The sequence below is a fragment of the Neltuma alba genome, unplaced genomic scaffold (genome assembly GCF_004799145.2).
Source record: "Neltuma alba isolate B1F8T4 unplaced genomic scaffold, ASM479914v2 tig00012795_pilon, whole genome shotgun sequence".
Classification (NCBI taxonomy): domain Eukaryota; kingdom Viridiplantae; phylum Streptophyta; class Magnoliopsida; order Fabales; family Fabaceae; genus Neltuma; species Neltuma alba.
In genome coordinates this window covers 65747-86298 of record NW_021637194.1, presented here as the reverse complement: position 1 = coordinate 86298, position 20552 = coordinate 65747, and the positions used below count along the sequence as shown (strand labels likewise).

General features: G+C 39.0%; 2 protein-coding genes across 2 annotated transcripts; one reads left to right on the top strand and one right to left on the bottom strand.

The window, feature by feature from the left end:
• Positions 1-3975: 3975 nt before the first annotated feature.
• LOC114731035 (vacuole membrane protein KMS1) lies at positions 3976-8804 on the bottom strand. The gene is made up of 8 exons (XM_028918160.1): positions 8444-8804; positions 7117-7328; positions 6795-6873; positions 6258-6557; positions 5131-5279; positions 4871-4987; positions 4569-4748; positions 3976-4444 (listed from the first exon to the last, which is right to left on the bottom strand). The coding sequence occupies exons 1-8, from the start codon at positions 8499-8501 to the stop codon at positions 4265-4267; spliced, it is 1275 nt and encodes a 424-aa protein (XP_028773993.1). The 5' UTR covers positions 8502-8804; the 3' UTR covers positions 3976-4264.
• Positions 8805-15336: 6532 nt separating this feature from the next.
• On the top strand, positions 15337-19937 carry LOC114731014 (linoleate 9S-lipoxygenase 5). Its single transcript, XM_028918135.1, has 11 exons — positions 15337-15446; positions 15558-15800; positions 16069-16361; positions 16960-17197; positions 17293-17631; positions 17721-17805; positions 17893-18001; positions 18110-18414; positions 18515-18778; positions 18874-18982; positions 19014-19937. The coding sequence occupies exons 2-11, from the start codon at positions 15590-15592 to the stop codon at positions 19671-19673; spliced, it is 2613 nt and encodes an 870-aa protein (XP_028773968.1). The 5' UTR covers positions 15337-15446; positions 15558-15589; the 3' UTR covers positions 19674-19937.
• Positions 19938-20552: the final 615 nt, after the last annotated feature.

Below are 20552 nucleotides of genomic sequence, written 5' to 3'. Positions count from 1 at the left end.
ATTATTTCGTTATATGGTTTTTTCAAACGTAATATTTAATGATCTTCTATTTTTTTTCAAAAAAAAATTACAGATAGCTTATATAATTTACCATGAGAGGGAGATGTGAATAAGCCTTGAGAAATGAGGTGTGGGGCATTGGGGCCTGTGGGAAAGAGTGAATGTTAGAATGGCAATTGGAGAAAAGAAAGGATTCGCTTTATTTGTGTTTCTTTGTGTGTCCGTTAGCAATACGGAGGCCAACTGAAAAAGACAATGTTTGCGTGTCCTTCTTCTTTGTGCTCTTTCACAGGAAGGCCCCATTCAGCATTAGTCCTTCGTGCCCGTCACCCATTGCCCAAGTCCACGGCTTGGTTTTTAAACAATATTGTCATACATTTTTTTTCGTATCTTAGTCTTCTTAATAATAAAATTCTCTTAGGATAACCAAATGGCGCTCATCAACTTTTGACTTATCCCACCTTGTTGGCCCCACCATTGCCTTTCCTCTGCACCGTCAATTCCTACATGTTCTCAAGTCAATCCTTTTTTTTTTTTAATAAAAAGAATTCGATTTTAGGTGAATCCAATACAAATTAAAGGTCACGCAATGAATGGCTCAAACAAGAGCAGTGAAATGAAAATAAGTATGACGTTTGCCATCCCAACAACAGCGACAGCCTTTCAAAATATAATATAATACCTCACATAAATAAATCAAGGCAAGATTAAATCCCGTATGATGTGGCATGGTGCCAGAAAGCATATCATCCCCAAGGCAAGACCCTTCTCATAGCTGTGAGCAGCTGATTAACCGTTTGGGTTGGGATTTGGACTTGCGATGTTGACTGTGTCAGAAATTTGCTTTTGGGCAAACCAACACGAACTGAGTGGGGAATTGAGAACCAAAGGGGATGGGGATTGTGGGTTCCTCCTTTATTGAATTGGGATAATTATTATGGCCACACACAGCATTGCAACAAATGTGCCGCTCATCCATAATTTATAGTGCCCCCTGAATTGGGTTGGTACTAACAAGTCTCTCACCCCATAACATCATGTGAGATGCTGTTTATTATCACTCATCTTGACTTCAACAATAACAACTACCTTTCTTTCTTTCTTTCTTCGAGAAGTTAATTCTTGACTGGTCCCTGTCCATCTTGTGCGCCTACAGTGGAGGAAGTAGGGCCAAGACGGTACAATAATGGGGTCCTGCCCTGCTCCCCTCCTTGATTTAAACCGACCATTGATTGCCGCTGAAGAGAGGATGGCAGTATCTGCGCAAATGATGCATCAATTAATGAACTGAAAATGAGCTCCAGTTGATGAGTCCTTGAATTCAGCTTCCTAACTCCTTTCCTCCATTTCTTTTCTGTGCAGTATTTTCAACAGGCAAAAGAAGTTGTGAATGACCGGACTACGACTTTGTGCGGCAGCGTCAACAAGCAGTCAATTGAAAATTAATGAGTGGAAGGTAAAATGGTGGAATTTGCAGAAACCCACCCGCCTGCAATGCAATGGAAAATGCACATGATTGGTGGGGATAGTGGTTGAATTTCTGAAATGGATAATGCGGATAAGCGAGTAGGGAGAGAATTATGGAGATGGCTAACTTCTGCGTCCCAGGAAGCCAAGGTTGGAGCCCAGGACCTGTAACTGCAATACTATGGATTGAGAACGAAGCAGAAGAGGGGGAAGCCAGCAGCCTCAAAAGAAATCTATCAACATTGTGTGAGAAAGAAACAGGGTAAGAACCAGCAATGAGGCAGGTAATGAAGTAAGAGATGAGTGCGCCCATCATCGTTGGGTTTGACACAAGATCCCTCTCTGTTTCTGTGTGGCACTCTTGTGAGTATTTATAAGGAAGGAGGAGAAGCACAAAAGGGATAAGAGAGAGAGGGAGAGGGCAGCGAGGGGGTCGTTTTCCAGAAAGCATAGAAAAGAGGAGTATGGGGCCCATCAAAAAGTTTGGATTTTGGAAGACAGACAACAACCTCACAAAATGGGCGTGTCTAAGAGTGTGTGTGTGTTAGTTGGGTTTCTTTCTTTTTTTTTTTTTTTAGTGTCTAAAATTCCACGCTACCCCCTCCCATGAATCCTATCAAACAAACGTCGTTGTCCCCGCATAAAACTCCAAGAAGAAAAAGAAGAAGAAGATAATATCAAAATTCAAAAGCAAAGTAAAGAAGGAGAGATGGGGATGGGGCCCACCACTTGCCGTGTTGTGCGGGTCTCACTCACCGCTCACACCGGGGCACTTTGGTCATTAGGCATTGGAGCTTTCAATTCAATCTTTTTGTCCGCATGTAACAGAGGCCCCACCCCGCTCCTATAGGCCTACCTTAGACCCCTCATTTCTTAATCAAAATACCGTGTGTGTGTCTGTGTGTATAAGAACATGAAAGGGTAGTGAAGGAGCAGCCAGGAGCGTGGCAGCTTTTGATTGGCACTTCATGAAATCCAACATTGGATTTGTCAAAATGTGAATATCCCCACGAAGTGTGTTTCAACTTCTGGGTCCTTTCTTTCCGCTCAATTCCACTGCTTTCCCTGTCAATCTCCCTAATGCCTCTAAGCGTCGTCTTCACCATCTCTGTAAATTCATTTTCATCTCACCTCATTTTGTTACCATCCAATAAAATACCACTACAAGCAACGCCAACATCAACCGCCCACAATCATTTCAAAATTCTTAAAAATTCCTCTTTCTTTGAAAAAAAACGACAGCAGAATATTAAAATGAAAACATGATAATATACTACTATCTAATCATTCCTTGATCTCTCCACCCCCCCCCCTTTTCTTTATTGGTTTCCTATTATATTTCCGATGCAAGGATTGGTGCATCCCAATTTAGAAATCCTCTAGGCCCACGCAGAGGATATTATAATCAAAGATCTGGCTCCAGTCCCACCGTGAAAAGCATATTATATAATAGCAGAAGCAGGGGCTCAGATTTTAAGCCCAGAGCAATGAGATGCGCGTTTGGCGCTATAACAAAACATTAAAATACGAAGGTGCTGTGGGGGCTATTCACGAGCTTTGGATCTTGGAGCATTAAAATATTCCAGACTTTATATACTGCTTCTGCAGCATGTTATCAGTCTGCAACTGAACAGTGAACCCAGCACTGTCCCCCTCCTTATATATTCCCTTTACAATTACGTATATTAATCAAATGCATCTTTCTTGTAGCGGTTAGGATTAGTTAATGGAGGACCCCGAATGTTTTTAATGATTAGATCATGGCCTGAAGGCAATAAATCACCCCCTATTTTTATTTGAACAAATGTCCTGCATTTCAAAATCGTTTCAAGTGTATGGGCTGTGGCAATTCACCCTTGATGCTAGCCTTTTTCTCCGTTATTGGTTTTTGGTAACCATGATCTGCACCAGAAGCAAACCAACTTTGGATAGCTTTCGCTGATTAGGCTGCCTCTAATTATTTAATTAAGCATAATTAGGCATTGTTAGTATTTAAATTCAATTATTAAGCAGTCCGTTGGATTGCCATGGTTATCATGACGGACATCAATTGATTAATCCAATGGGTAATACTATATTATAGCCCATGTGCGGCTGCTCTGATTTCATTATGATGTTATTTCGGTATTTCCCATCCTCAAATCAGTATTCTTCTCTTGGCTTTATCTAAAGCCAAAACCGTACATAATCTTGGAAATTTTTTTTCTAACCTTCCTTTCGTTTGTCATAGCGTGCTAGTTGGTCATCGTTATTTCCAGATTCGACATACTAGAATTATATGACAATCATTTGCCTAGTGGGTTTGTCTACATGAACTTGAAGGGACCTTTGAAACTTTCTTCCCTCCTGCACTCCACGCGATTCACCAAACAGCTTACAGGATCATCGCTGTAAAGCTCAATCACCCCACTATCCAGGCACAGGCCGTTTATGTCTTGTGAGAGAAAAGATCACAATACATTTAATGGGGAAGGTTGGTAGCGGGGAAGGCAGAATAATAAGTTCAGAGGTAAATGAACAAATAACTGTCTTGAATTGCTAAAGAATGGTGGGAGTCCCATACATGTACCCTAGCAAGCAGCCGATAATACTGTGTTAGAATCTATAAGTCGTTCCAATTTCCAAATAATACTCCCTGGAGTTAAAACTAACAGAACGAAGTTGCAACTTCTGTTGCACACCATGCTTTGTATAGTCTCATAAATGCTCCTAATAGGCCCTTCAGCATTTCCGTGTTTCCACTGGGAAAAGGAACCAAACTATAAAAAGTAGCAACTCAAGCAGGATAGAGGGAATTTTATTGCGTGTCTGATTCTGTGGACGAAGATTTCTTTGTTATTGCAGCAATCTCCATCTCCTGTTGCCCCTTGAGATAGTTCTGCGCAGTTGCATTCACTATCTTGACGAAGAAGTTCATGAGCATCAGCCACACAACAGTGTTCCAGAGTGAAGCCAATGACAAATCCCACTTTTTCCCCTGGAGATCAAATGATAATATTTCAGGAAACGAAGAAGGAAGCTTTCATTCAATATTGGGCAATTTGACATTTTCAAACCACTTAGAAAACAAAAAGGAAGGACATTTCAGTACATGTAGATACCTGGTTATTTGGGGAAACTGCATGGCGTGATTTCATGTACTTATCTTTAACTGCGTGGAGTTTAGCGATCACAGTAGGCAAGACAGAAGCAAAACCAGGTATGTGGCTGAAAACCCAGACGAATTCATTCTCTATCCAGTCAAGAAGTTGATTATTGCAAACTGAGATGACGAATAACGTCTGCACAAAAGAAGAATAGAGTCAAATAGAAGAGAAGCGGAGGGGTAAAACTGGACCTTTCTCATAATTCTATCATATCCTACTTCATATCTTCGCCTATATTTAATATGAGCAATGCAAACCTGTATATGAGTTTTAATAAGTGCCTTTCCGATCAAGGTTGCAAGAAAGAATTTCCAAAATGGAATCCCAAATTGTCCACACATGATGCCAGCAAGGTCAAATAGGGGATTTGGCACCTGAATTATAATTTCAGTCAACGGCATTTTCATGGTGATCAAACATAAATAATCACTTCAGACAGAAAGGAAGACATAAAGAACTAAGCAGTATATTGAAGAGCTAGTCCTATATCTATCTTCAGTATGAAGTCCATACTAACCGAAGCAAGCAATAAGATGGTGAAGAAGTTCAAATGTTGAGTACGTGTAAGAAACCAACGCTTGATTTGAGTCAGATGTGTGGCAATGGCTCCTCCATCTTCAGTATCTAACTCTTCCATGGCATCCAATTTGCTACCAGACAAGCGTGCTGCACTAAGACAACTATTTTAAGTATGCATGAATCAATTTTAAAAGAAACTAATTAACAAAACATCAAATTCCCAGGTTGACATAAATAAATTAGCACAGTAACCGAAACAGAACAAATGCCAGTCAGAAATTTCTAGATAATTCAATATCAATATATATAATGTACAGAAAGCCACGCTATACACAAGTCATGAATAGCGGCTCACTTAGACTCCTTGCAATGCCAAGGCCCATATCTAGTCATATAAATTTGATCTTAGCGCATCATATGGCTAAATAAACTTTTCAGGGCAAGGAGTATGCAAGAGAATAAAATTCCAAAAGCAAATCATATGACACAGGGACATACATGGTGATGAGATGAACCCTACGGCCTGTATTGCACAAACAAACTTAAGGAGACATGCGGGTGATAATAACCAATGCTGAATTGAATAGTTCTAAAAAATTAGATTATCTGAATAGTCCTTAATCCTTGTTTCATCTCTCCAATTGCAAATACAGCTAATGCATTTTGATCCATTTACAAGTTAACCACATTTTACCTAATAAGCATAATCCCAATAAATTCAACCAAAATAGTTGTGCCATTCATATATCCAAGTCATGGACTTGACCTTCCACTTGCAAGGGAGGGCAAAAGCCCAAAATTCTAGTTTGATTTATTTCTGGAACTCGTAAAATAAATAAAAGCCCAAAGGCTCCAGAAGATATGACAACTACTGATTTTTTTTTTTTAAATAAAGACGAGCCTAACTATATAAATATATTGAATAGATAACCATGAGAAGAAATAAAAATCCAGAAGCTATAATTAACCTTTAAATAATTATATCACACAAGTTAGATGTAAATAGATTGTTTCCACAGGAAGCACGTTTGATCCAAAGCATGTTTGCAATTATTATTGTGTCAACTTCACAATCATTCGGTAAAACAAAGGGAAGAATTTGAGATGAACATAAGCTCACTATACCTGCTCTTGAGATAAAATAAGGGGGAAGCTCCCCAATAGCTGTTCCCACACCCCATAGGATAGCTTCCACCTGAACTTGAGACAAAATGCTGCCAACAGAGACCTGTGAACCATGTGCTGAATGGAATAATGGGGGTCCAAACTCAGAGCATTCTTTATCAAGCCAAGAAGGACCCCTTTTTAATTGTATTGTATCATATCGAGCGCTTTTCAAATCAACTCGACCGCATTGCATTGCTTTTATTGTGAACAAAGCTATGTGAGGACCCAAATATAGGACAAAAGTATGCAAACCAGATCCTGCAACAAAGAGGAATATAAGAGGACGATAATTTAAATTCATGGGCCACACAACTTATGAACCAAGATGACAGCAAAAGGACTAGTACATCCTTACAGTTAAGCCTACGAACTCTAAGCACGTTTGCCAAGTGCAGATGCCAAAATTGTCTAAGGATCAAGTATATTTTTAACCATGAACTACAAAATTAGGCATACTTGTCCGAAGTGAGTTTTGTTTAAGGATATTTTTCATACCAAGACCAATTGAAGATGCAACCCCAAGGGCCAACCACCACAATCCAAAGCGAAAGTATTCCACAATCTCCTCAAAATGCTGCAAAAATAACAAGCATTTAAGCACCAATTTATATAACATGAAAAGAGGAACAAATAGAAATAAGACAAAACTAATAAATAAAGTAGCAAAAGGGATATATATGTATATATATATGAATTTCATTAATGTCAAGACTAAATTAAACAATAGTTCATCACCCATTCACCCGTAGAGTCTCTAAAGAGCCAAGTGAAACTATTTAGTCACTGCGCAAGCTACTGATAGAATATGTGCAAATACCTCCTCATGAAGACCATCCATAGCTATCAGCACTATGCCAAGAGCCCCTACGACAATACTGGAAAGCATAAGCCACCCGCCTTTCGCCAACAAATATAATATTGTCTGCTTCATATAGTTTATCATAGCTAGTGTAAAACATTTTATGGTTTTGAAGGGTTGTGTAGCTAGTGTCATATTTTCTAGCTCCTGCTGGTGCATTTCACGGAACCCTGCAAAACAAAGATGGTAAAGTCAATAAAGCAAGGGGGAATCACTTCGCACATGCTGCAGTGGCTTAATACCAAACAGCGATCAGAACATATTTGCTTATAGAAGAATCACCAGCACCCCCTGCCACCTCCCCCCCCCCCCGGGGGGGGAGACCAGTGTTAACATGCCAAAATGCTACATTTCAGATATTGTAAAGTCATCAGCTAAGTTTTGCAGAGACAGGTAATTCAAGCCAAAATAAGAAGAAGAACCTTGAAAATAATAAATAGACTATGCAATCTCTCACACACACAGAACAGGATAACAAGTTTTAGGATTCTATGTGAAGAATTCATGCATAAAGGAGGTTAATATGACAAAGGGACTCCAGAGCTCCTATCCAGAAAGGTAACACCAAATGCTAACTTCTTATGCAGCAGGCAGTTAATTGGGGGGGGGGGGGAAAATGAAATCCAACAAAGTTCAACGGCTATCTGTATATCAGATGAATATCCCCACTGTTATCCAATAAAAATTTAAGATGTTATAAGAAACCAATCAAGGCTAGTTGGAGAAGAAGTTGGTCAGGTGAAAATGAATGGCCCTTCCACAGTTAAAGACTTGCCACTCCCTCATCCCAGAATCAAAAGCCGGAACAGTTATTCTCCTTTCAACTGTAGAAAAATCCTTACATAACTAATATGTCGTGGTCTCAATCTGGCATACTGTGCCCAGCAACTCCCTCGGAAAAAAGAGACTATCATCAAACCATCTAAATGGGCCAAAAAGCGAGGCACTAAAAATTGATAAGAACCCTGGAAACGGGGGTATTGAAACCCTCTTCTATTGTACGCCACCCTTCAATCTAACAAAAGCCTTCAGTCTATTCGAAGGGCCAGTGAAAAACGAACAAGTATAACCATCTTAACCGATCGAAATACCAAGGGCTAGAATTTCTTAGCGCACTCTCCAAAACCAAAAACTAATCAACCATAGAAAATCAAATTCCACAATGGACGATTAACAATAGCGAAAAAAGCAAACTTCTCAACGTAGAAGATCAAAACAGACAGAGAATAGAAAAATAATAGAAAAATAGAACAGTAAAGATTGAATGGAAATTTAAACGACTCGCCTGAGATCGACATGACAGTTCGTCGAGAAGAAGAGGCCTTTTTTCTTCCGGACCTCATTAACGTTCACATACTAGCAAAAAAAAAAAAATTGGGCTGCACAATATCCCCTCTCCAGTTTTCTGGCGTACCTCTTGAAACTTGACCACCTCTAGAAAACCAAACGGTATGATTAAATTCCTATATTTGAGAACCCAGTTTCCTGGAGTAATTGATTTCACGGGTAGTTGGATTTAAATTTGCAGATCTGAATTAACAAAGATTAGACTGATCGGTGGGAGAGTCGTTGCTGCTCTGGTCTCTACGGTGTGGGTCTCAGGCGGAGACACCGGCGACAAAACAAAATGTTGTTCTGGTCGTTGTTTTTTTCGTTTTCAAATATTATTATAATACATTATCTTAAGTAAGCTTATAGTTGTTTTTCACATGGGGGAATCAGAGTCATCGTCAACTCAACGATCCAAAGTTAATGTTAGTTGGAGAATTTAAAAAAATAAAAAAATAAAAAGTAACAGCGGCAACGATAAACAAATAAACGAGAGACCCAAATGCAACCCCCCCCCCCCGGGCCAAAAAAAGAAGAAGACATTTACATGTTTCTGCGAAATTTTGGATGATTGTAAAACTAAAACATTCGACGCAGGCGAACCATTTTATTCTTCGAGGTATAACCCTCATATTGTCAAGCATATCATTGGAGCTGAAAAAAAAAGCCTATAATTTTTATATAATTCATTTATTTGGAAAAAAAATTGTCCCCGCTGTTATTTTTTTTAATTATTTGTAGAATATTTAGATCATATGCACAATAAATGTTATAGATTTTACGAAAAGAATTATAAATGATCAAAATATTCACGCGTGTATATATATATAGATGTGGAACTCGATTGATGATAGGCGTGTTGGATACGCTTTGGTGGAAACATGAAGGGGGAAGTTAGTGTTTTTGGCTCTGAAAAAGCAGTTAGTGTTTTTGGCTCACGGTTGAAAGCTAGAAAGAAATGCTAACTTTTTTTTTTTTGGGGGGTGATGTGTTGTATTAAATGAGAAGTGATATGAGTAAGAACATAAAGCAGTGAAGTGAGCTTTTATGAAAAATTCGATTCAAAGGAGCTATCCTGCGGAGGAGGGCATCCTTTATGGCTCCGAATATATTCTGCTTTTGTTTTTGTTATCTTTTTGCTATCTTTAGCAAGCGTCCACCTCCGCTTTTTAGATGTGAAATCACAAACCAGTCCCCACACCTGATATTTGAGTGTTATTAAATCTCATTGATTTTAATGTTACTTTTTTCTATTTGTAAGATTCAGGCTGCTTTCAACGAAATGGATTGCGAGCCAAACAATGTTTATGAAGTAAATACGTTCTTTTTTTTTAATTGCAGGAGCTATTTGGACGATGTTGATTTATTCTCATAATTAGGGACTGTTTAGTTGAGGCGCTTGCATAAAGGGCATGGATGTGTGGATAGGCCACTCGATTGGTGGATTGGATATTGCTTTGTTTGAAAGGACGACGCTAATTAATGGGGTGTTATTGTCTGTTAAAGGAAAAGAGGAGGGAGGGAACTTAGCTTTAAGCGTATTGGAAGAGATACCTTTCGTAATGGCGGGCGCGGATGAAGCGTGAGGGAAGACATTAACAAATAAAACCATTGCCTTGCAAGCAAAACCAACCACCAAAGAGTTGCAACATGAAACGCTTCATCCGTTGCTTTTTATCAGTATTGCTTCACCTCCCGAAAGTCTCCATTTTTAATTATATACTCGCACTCCTCAAATGATCAAAACAACCAGACCCTCCACATCTGTCAAGTTATTAGATTGCGCCCCAAAAATCAAAGCTCCAAGTTGACATATTGTGATACTGAATAACAGTGCATTTTTAGTCATTTCATTTCACACAGAACTTTATTAGTTTTATAAAATATCTCTTTAATTATGTAGTAGTCTCAATAACGTTAATAAAAAATTGAAATTTTAAACGTGAACACGACATTTTCAGGTGTCAACATATTGTTTAATTTTTATAACAGTAACAACTACAGAGAAAAAAAATCATCATTTTTTAGGCTAACAGTATTAGGGTTGAAAGGTTAGAAAGATATCTTGTAAAATTAAGATATGGAACTGAAATCTCATACCATAAAATCACAAATCGATGAATGCACACTTCTTGTCTGAATATTTATTTGTGTGGGCGGTATAAACAACATAGTATCTGGCCTAAAATTCAGAAATAGAATCCTGGTCTTTGAAAACTCCGCTCACACTCCTCCTAAAATCCCAACATTTATCCAATACGCGTGACAATGACGACAAAAAACACCAATCAAGGAACAGCGGAATATGACTCCCCCTTGTCAACATATTTCCAGGCATATGCTTAATGCTTTCCATTCCCCCTCAAGGGTATATGCCCGTAATATTCTCTATTTCCTTCTTTTTTTTTTTGATACAAAAGAGAGCAGAGCTCATCAACAACTAAAAGAAATCAACTAGGGAAAATGAATCCTCTGGGCTCAGAAGTCACTCTAGCCCACAGTGCCAGTAATATTTCTGCTTGAGTGTGTTTTTGTTCTGTTTGAGTGGGCTGCAAAACAGTTAAATGACCATAGCTTGGGCTTTCTGGGGGGACGAAATGAAGCCCAAATCCCACTACCAAGCCCATTGGACCCAATGAACTCCGCGCTCACTCATGTTAAGGGCAGCGCAAATAAATGCGGCATTATGCTTTGAACCACAAAGCGCAATGATTACAAAAGCAGGATGCCAAATCCAGTATCCGTGATGCTAATGACTATGAGGTATTCACTGTTCCTTGTGGCTGGCTGCGCTTCTCTTTTTCAAAGAAGTATTTGAGTGCTTTACGAAACAATCAAATGAAAACAAGCTAAATTATTTGGTTTCCCTTATTTTAAATGCACAATAAATAACACGTGTGAAACGCACTCTTCCCTGTCAAAGCCTAAGAGGGGCGCCCATCGCCTTCATTTGCAGTGCACACCCATTTTATGTCCAGTTTTTCGTCGCACACAATTCATGCCCATGGCGTTTAAAATATTCCTGCCATTCTCTTAAACGAGTCGTCTTATGAAAATAGACGTCATTTTTATTTTTATAGAAAGCAAAATACAGTCAGGAAATTATAATCGGACATTTCAACTTTAATACATGCAGAGACATTCCAACTGGGTGCCACTACTCGTTCCTTTCCATCGAATACCAAATATATCTGTACTGTCTCTTATCTTATTAGGCTTTTTACTTTCTTTTTTTTAAAAAAAAATGTTTAGCAGACCAAAAGTGCGTTCATGATATTGTGCGCCAAAATTTCCTTTATGCTAAAGCCGTTAATTTTCCTTTCTTTTTCTCTCCCGTATGCATTATTCCAATCCATCTTATTAGATGCCTTGTGGGTCTTTAACAATCGTTAAAAAAGGTATTGTCCCCTATCCTTTTTATATTTTACATGTTCAGCAGTATTATATCACGTTCGAATATTATCAAGTTGAAATTTCAAACATAACATCTCCCGTAAAAAAAATCTTTTTATGTTCTCACAAACTCAATTCAAAAATCAGAGTGTTAGATGTAACCAAAAAAAAAAAAAACATCGTGTTAGCTTCTACTAAGAGTAATGAGCAGTGCTGGGAAAAAAGTATTGGCCTCTTAAACTTAAAGGTTTGTTGGTTAGATTGGGTTGCTGCATGAGTCGTGTTTCACGTTGAAGGGTGGGGCATGCTCTAGATTCTCTATGTTTCCTGAGATGGAGACGGAAATCATTTTTTCTTTGATTTTCTTTGTTTTGAGAAAAGTTACTCCTACCATTTTTAATATAAGATTTATTTATCTAAAAATATGACATGTTTTTTTCTAAAATATCATAATCATCTTTCTTGATATCCCCTCTATCTTTTCTACTTGATTATGGTTGAGATAGTATTTATAGGAATAATTTAGAAAAAAATAATAAATATGATAAATAGGTTTTATATTTAGAATAAAAGTCAACTCGATAATTAGGTCCTATATTAAAAACCGGAGAAGTATATGCCATATGGAAACCATTCCCTGCCTCCTCCATTTTAAATCATTATTTTTTTGTCCAGTTAATTTCAATTCATTATTACGTGTAAACATATTATTCCTGAAAATCACCATGCCGTCTCAAGGTAAAAATGTGATTTTCAAAAAGTCTCACAGTTCTAGTATAGGAAATAATAACAACAAAATTCATGTTGCTTACTCATCATTAAAACTTCTTTATGATTATTTTCTTTTCCTAAAATTTTATGATAAGTTTTTCAATATTTATTTTTAAAATGGTAAAGAAAAATGATCATGGAAACAATTAAGTACACCCGTCATGGAGTTCTGATTTCTTTTTCCTACCCTTCTTTTAATTCCGCCATCTATAAATTTAAAGTAAAGAACTCACGAAGGCGACATCTAATAATAATAAGCAGACAAAAGAAATGGTAACGCTAGGAGAAATAAAGGGTATTTGATAATAATTGATAAAATGGTACAGTGGCAAATGCTATGGAAACGTTCAAAATTAAAATGAAGCACGCCAGCATAGACTCCATAATCCATGCAATTAAGCCTTTAAACTAGATTGTTCCCAAAACATGTGGTGTTCAAAATATTTGCCCATGAGCGTAAATTAATTAAAAAAAAAAAAGTCATCCTCTTGCAGCAGCTACTCGGAAGAGAAGAAGCAAGCAAGCAACCTATGATCTGTAAATCGAACAATACTAATTAATTATAGTGTGGGAGCGTGAGTGTGTGCACTGTGCATGAAGAAAGAAAGAATTAATTAATTTGGGTGTAGTGTAAACTTTTAAGGTTTAATACAAGTTGCACACGGCCCTCGTGGAAGCTGCAACCATCATGTTTTAGATTTGATGGGAGTGGTTGTTACTCTCATGAGCCACCTATCCTTCCCTCTCTCATCTTTTCTTTTCAATTGTCAACCTCTCTCTCCATCGCACTTTCATATTCCCGTTCCTTCCATATGCCTCGCATAAAGCTTACAAAGTTAAAAAGCTGCCCACACCAGTTATTGATGCTCTTTATGCACCCCTCATTCACATATATAATACAAAAGAAGGTTTAAAAAAAGGCAGAGGGCCAACTTAAATCTTCAATGGATCCAAACTTAACTGTTTTTTCATGAGCCATTCGCCTTTATAGCTTTCCGCGTTGTGGCTCTTAATTATATTAGTCAGTCAATTCACCCATCTTAAGGGCAGATTAATATGCACAATCTGTTTACGCGGGTTCTGAGAAAATGACGAGATCAAACAACCCATTGAGAAAGAAGACCAATATGTACATCACCTGGTCCCTTCACACAGCCTAATTAACTAAATTCTGCCTTCACGAATTGATGGCTTCCCACGCACAAGTTTGTTTAAGCTCATCATCATCACCACACTCAATCATTGCTTTGCTTCTTCTTTCCTTCTTTCTACGAAACGCTTAAGGAATTAATTACTTGCAAGGTAAAAATTATAGACAGTAATCAAGGTCAAGGAGTATGACTTAATTATTAATGCGGCTTCAAGGGGGATTTGTGATCCTTTATCTGTCTTTTTTTTAAGTAGGATGGTATCGCTGCCTCAGGGTATCCCAGCCACAAACGGTCAGACTAATCCCAGGTGCACTCGCAGGTATCGAGCCCATGACATGGTAGGGAAAGCGCCTTGCGTTTCCGTTTGCGACCAGTCAGACCCGATCCTTGCAGGCATCCTTTATCTGTCTTTACTGCCAATATAATCAAACTCGGCTCATCCCTACGTAATGTGACCCGTGGATGCTTTTTGTGGGAGATAGAACTGAGGATACGTTGATGTGATGATGTAGTACTACATATATGTTCGAGTAAAAGGGGTACTCTAGTCAAGCGCTGGACATCGTTGTTGTTCCATAACGAGTGCTGTACATCGTTGTTGGTCCATAATGACCTTGGGTGTGGGGTCATTTTCAACAGTTGCTCCCAGTACCATATGATGAGCAGTGGGTGAGATATGATATACTATGTTGAAGACAAGGGCACAATGGGGTTTTCATCTCGGCGTATATCCTCATATTGGGTACCTTACCAAAGCTAAACTATCGCATGGATCATTTATTGCCAGTGTCCTGTGTCGCAGGTGGATATTTAATTTGTTCCTTCCCTTCCCTTCCCTCAATTTCCTTGATGGTTCCTCAAGCCAAGCAACTCAAAACAGATGGCATCATCTGATTGGTTCCCACTTCGATCCCCTAGTGAAGATGTTCCTTAGCATGTAAGTTTGGGTGATTCTTTATTTTCAGCGTCGTTTTCCAACTGGGAAAAAAAAAAACCTTAACTCCCCTGTTAATGAAAATGTCAGCTTCTGTTTCATCATGACCCAGCGGCCTCCTCAGGATATAATTATTGGGCGTCTTCTTGAATTGATGAAGCTTCGTTTAATGGGAAGCAGTCACTTCGTCTGGATGGTTACCACATAAATGTTAAAATAATGCATTTCAAGCAGCGCGGGGTAAGAATCTAATGCCGTCCACATGCTACGTTATTATTATTCTATTGACTCGACCATCAAATTTGTTCCTTATACAGTAATCCAACTGTTTTAATCTCCGGATGAAGGAACCAGGTCCTTTAATTCTTCATCACTAAAGAGATAAAGATGCAAAACCCCATTAATTGGGTCCCAAGCATTAATAACTCCCCCCCTTCACCCGCGATTCTCCCCTGTCATTAATTCTGTAAACGTTGATTTTTTTCCCCCCGTTTTTTTCCTTTTAATATGTGTATCCAACCTCAAGTCATATACACACACAAGCCCAGCAACTGCCGGATGAGGGGCGCTAAGACCGAATTGCCCTCCTTAATCCTTTTTATAAACTCCCTTCGCGAGACAAATCACATGGAGGGAACCAGATGTGAGTAAGTAAAAAGGAAGCCGATCACCAGCGGGTCAAGACTCCTTCCTTGTAACTACAGAGAGCGGTAAGTCTCTCTCTTTGGTTTCACACAAAACTGCCCATTCTTACTGTTTTATGGATAGTCCCCACACCATGCGATTCCTAATGAACACATTACAACACCATATATGTGCAGATTTTGATTATATCTCTGCGGCAGAGCAAATCATGGGGTTCTGTCAAGTGTTGTGTGTGAAGAACAAGAAGAAAAATGTTGAGAAGGCGGAGGGAAGCAGGAAGATCAAGGGGAAAGTGGTTCTGATGAAGAAGGGTGTGTTGGATTTCCATGACATCAGAGCTTCTGTTCTGGATAGAGTTCATGAGTTGCTAGGCAAGGGTGTGTCCATCCAGCTCATTAGTGCCGTTAAACCTGACCCAGGTGAAGTCAACTCACTCTCATCTCTTTCTCTATGTCTTTCTTACACTTGTTGGTCATGCTCATACGCATAAAACTTCTGCATCACGAGAAGAGTAAACAACAAGCAAAGGGTCTGAATCAACCGGTTGGCCAAGCAACAGGGAGAATCATATCATACTGAGGATGGGTTGTTTTAGAATGCTTTACTTGTTGGTGTTGAGTTGAATTACTAAAAGTCAAGAACTGAACTTTAGTTTCCTCATTGTTTTCTTTTTTGGCATGTTATTAGAAAATGGGCTGAGAGGGAGGCTGGGAAAGGTGACACACTTGGAGAATTGGATCTCAACCATATCCTCGGTAACGGCAACAACAGACACAGAATTCTCACTTACGATTGACTGGGATGAGAGCATGGGAGTTCCTGGGGCGTTCATAATCCGAAATCATCATCACAGCCAATTTTACCTCAAAACGGTCACCTTAGAAGACATTCCTGGGCATGATCCTGTACATTTTGTCTGCAATTCCTGGGTTTACCCTGCACATCGATACAAGTATAATCGTGTCTTCTTCTCCAATAAAGTAATTTTTTTCCCTTTATTTCGCTCTTGCTTTTTAGATTTTGCAGACGATGGAAGATGTGATAGTTAAGATTCAGAATAGGCTGCCACTGCTATTATTTTATGATAAAAGGTTCAGAACAACCACTGAAAACTTCATGAATTTTCTTATACTTTAGAAGTTAAATGTGGGCCTTAGACAGAGTTTATCTCATAATTTTTATTTCATGATAATTCTCTCTTTTTGATTTTCTTCATTTGTGTTCACTTTTCTCTGTGGAAGCTCCTTTAAGGTCTCGTTCTGTCAGCAAAGACATCACTTGCCTGACTCATCATATTTTTTAGGGACATTACTTTGATATCGGGTGATACGTCGTGATTCTCTCTGCATTTTTTAAGGAAAAATATATAAGAATTATAGTTTTATAATTTGAGTCGGATAGTCTCCAAAAGATATTGGCTTTCCAGATCATCCGTAATTTTTTTTTTTAAAAAAAAACTTCTTGAAATATGAACGAGTAGCCTGAAAGTCATGCAAAAGCCATGAAATATTAAAATAGTAATCTCTTTAATGATCTGCAATTTTGACTTTTTTTTTTTGGCATTTATTTGTGGTTTAGACCTACCTTCCATGTCAAACGCCTGAGCCACTGCGCAAGTTCAGGGAAGAAGAACTGGCAAACCTACGCGGAAATGGTTCAGGGGAACTTAAGGAGTGGGACAGAGTATACGACTATGCCTACTACAACGATTTAGGATTCCCAGATAAGGGCCCAGAATATGCACGTCCTGTCCTTGGAGGGAAGGAGCATCCATATCCTCGTAGAGGAAGAACTGGTCGGAAACCCACCAAAAAAGGTTTGTCAAATAAAAATACCATATTTAAGTCCATGTCTTCTCGTATATATATCATAACAGTCTAAGTTGATGAACTAGTTTTTTCATGGCTGCAGATCCCAAAAGTGAGAAAAGATTGCCTCTTCTTAGTCTAGACATTTATGTTCCGAGGGATGAACGGTTTGGGCACTTGAAGTTTTCGGATTTCCTAGCCTATGCCGTAAAATCCCTTCTTCAAGTACTGCTTCCTGAGATCAGGTCTATCGGTGACAAAACTTTCAATGACTTTGACACCTTCGAAGATATACTTAAACTTTATGATAGGGGTGTCGAATTGCCAAAGGGACCTAAACAAAGTAAAATTAGGGAACGCATTCCTTGGGAGATAATGAGAGAGCTTTTTCGGAATGATGGCGAACGATTCCTCAAATTTCCAGTACCTGATGTGATCAAAGGTCAACTCTTAGTCTCTCATAATAATTCATTTGGTTTTTCAATGGCAAAATGTAATGATTTTAACTTGTTAATCTTCTTATAATTGCAGACAACAAGACTGCGTGGAGGACAGACGAGGAATTTGGTAGAGAAATGCTAGCTGGAGTTAACCCTGTCATCATCAGTCGCCTCCGAGTACTACACCAAATAATGTCATTTTACAAGTTTATTAATGTTTTAGAACTTGTCATTTTATTATTTTGTAACCTGAATGTTTCATCAGGAATTCCCCCTGTTAGCAAGCTAAACCCAGAAGTTTATGGGAACCAGAATAGTTCCATTAGAGCTGAACACATTGAGCATGATTTGGATGGCCTTACGATACAAGAGGTAATATTCAGGCTTCACTTATTCATTGAACAGAGCTATAGGAAAATGAAAACAAAACCAAATCCAAAGACCTTACCGATAGTCAAAATGTCATCCCTTTCCTTACAGGCACTAGACAAGAACAAGTTGTATATTTTAGATCATCATGATGCATTGATGCCATACCTGAATCGAGTAAACTCTACAGACACAAAGACCTATGCCACTAGAACACTCTTATTGCTGAGACAAGATGGTACATTGAAGCCCTTGGCCATTGAATTAAGCTTGCCCCACCCACAAGGGGATCGTCATGGTGCTGTCAGCAAAGTTTTTACTCCAGCACAGGAAGGTGTTGCGGCTTCAGTGTGGCAGCTTGCTAAAGCTTACGCTGCTGTGAATGATTCTGGATACCATCAGCTTGTTAGCCACTGGTATGGCCACCAGATAACTAACCTTAATGCTCGCAGTGTTGAAACTTACTTTGTTCCCTGGCCTAAAACATATAACTAGAAAGGTCTCATTTATCTGCAGGTTATTCACTCATGCTGTAATTGAGCCGTTCATAATAGCTACGAATAGGCAATTGAGTGTGCTTCACCCTATACATAAGCTCCTGCAGCCCCACTATAGGGACACAATGAACATAAATGCCTTAGCACGACAAATACTCATCAATGCTGGAGGCGTACTTGAGAGAACAGTTTTCCCAGGAAAATTTGCCTTGGAAATGTCATCTTTTGTTTATAAAAACTGGGTCTTCACTGAGCAGGCGCTGCCAGCTGATCTGCTCAAGAGGTTGGTGAAGAAAGTTCAATCAAAGATTGATTCCTGTGTATCTTTTATCCATATCATAAATGGTAAATCCGTAACTCCCTTGTCCTGCATTTCAGAGGAGTGGCGGTTCCAGATTCCAGCTGCCCGCATGGTCTGAGACTTCTGATTGATGATTACCCATATGCAGTTGATGGACTAGAAATCTGGGCAGCAATTGAAAATTGGGTGAGTGAATATTGCTCCTTCTACTAATTGGGTGAGTGAATATTGCTCCTTCTACTACCCATCAGATGACATGGTTGAGAGTGACCAAGAACTCCAAGCTTGGTGGAACGAAGTCCGTAACGAGGGTCACGGTGATCTTAAGGACGAGCCATGGTGGCCAGAGATGAGGACAAGATCTGAGCTCATTCAATCATGCACCATTATCATCTGGGTAGCTTCGGCGCTTCATGCGGCCGTCAATTTTGGGCAGTACCCTTATGCGGGATACCTCCCTAATCGTCCAACTGTGAGCCGAAGATTCATGCCTGAACCAGGCACCCCAGAGTACGCAGAGCTGGAGTCGAATCCTGACTTGGCATTCTTGAAAACAATCACAGCCCAATTTCAAACACTCCTCGGCGTCTCATTGATAGAAATATTGTCCAGGCATTCAACTGATGAGGTGTACCTTGGGCAGAGAGATGCTCCTGGGTGGACTACAGACGCCGAACCACTGGCAGCATTCGAAAGGTTTGGGAAGAAGCTGACGGAAATTGAGAACAGAATCATTGAGATGAACAAAGACGAAAGGCGGAAAAACAGACTTGGACCAGTGAAAGTGCCATACACATTGCTTTATCCCAATACCTCCGACTACTCAAGGGAGGGTGGACTTACAGGGAAGGGAATTCCCAACAGCATCTCGATCTAAAATCGCAGGAACATAATTTTGCAAACAAGTCTTTCCTATTTCAGTCATAGGGGTAGATTTTTGGGTGTGAGAAATTGAAATACTACTACTTTGTTTGTTGAGTGGGCAGTGTGAAGTGTACGTGGGGGTAAGAGACGAGAGATTGGCGTTTGGGATTATGTATAGATGTTATTGGATATGTTTATGAAATTATGTAGGAGCATGTCGTCCTGTTAGATTTTCCAGCAAGTGGTGGAAAATTAATTTATTTATTCTTGCAGACATGAAACAATCGTCTCTGATGAGGGGGCTTCCATCATTCCAGGTAAGGAAAAGCAAACAACATACAGAGAGAAAAGATAGAGTGAAAGCTTATCATAAAACTAGAAACGTAAGATAAAGGCCGACACTCAAAAATCTCTTTCCTCCTTTTCTTCAAATGTCAACTCGGCGTCGCACGTCGTAAATCAAACTGAGGCGAGCGACTAACGACATGTCGTTTAGTGTGGGGGGCCATTTGTGTCATGTCGAAAGGAACCGGCACTCTTCCCTCGTTAATGGTCCTCCTGACTGGGTTCCCTCATTTCCCCTTACCTCTCTGTATAACATTCTAGATTGTGTTTAACAGTTTACATAACTAGAAGCAAATTATATTTAGAAACAAAAAATATATAAATTTTAACTACATTATGTTGCAGTGTTTGGTGTTAACAATTGTCAGGTATCTTTCTCTCTCACAGAAATATATACTACATATCTATATGCATTCAATGATTTTAAACAAAGGTGTATTTAAAAAAATTAATTTCTATATATTATATAATTAAACCACAGAGAATACATAAATTCTACAAGGTTTTTGAAATGAACAAATTTTAAAGTTTTTTTAATATTCATTAA

Excerpts from the sequence above, each read along its gene's own strand:
- LOC114731035 (XM_028918160.1), bottom strand. The coding sequence starts at position 8,501 with ATGAGGTCCGGAAGAAAAAAGGCCTCTTCTTCTCGACGAACTGTCATG. Across the intron at positions 7,329-8,443 it reads AACTGTCATGTCGATCTCAG|GGTTCCGTGAAATGCACCAG; the intron begins GCGAGTCGTTTA and ends TTTGTTTTGCAG. Across the intron at positions 5,280-6,257 it reads TTATTTTATCTCAAGAGCAG|CACGCTTGTCTGGTAGCAAA; the intron begins GTATAGTGAGCT and ends GTCTTAGTGCAG.
- LOC114731014 (XM_028918135.1), top strand. The coding sequence starts at position 15,590 with ATGGGGTTCTGTCAAGTGTTGTGTGTGAAGAACAAGAAGAAAAATGTT. Across the intron at positions 18,415-18,514 it reads CATCAGCTTGTTAGCCACTG|GTTATTCACTCATGCTGTAA; the intron begins GTATGGCCACCA and ends ATTTATCTGCAG. Across the intron at positions 18,779-18,873 it reads CCAGCTGATCTGCTCAAGAG|AGGAGTGGCGGTTCCAGATT; the intron begins GTTGGTGAAGAA and ends CCTGCATTTCAG.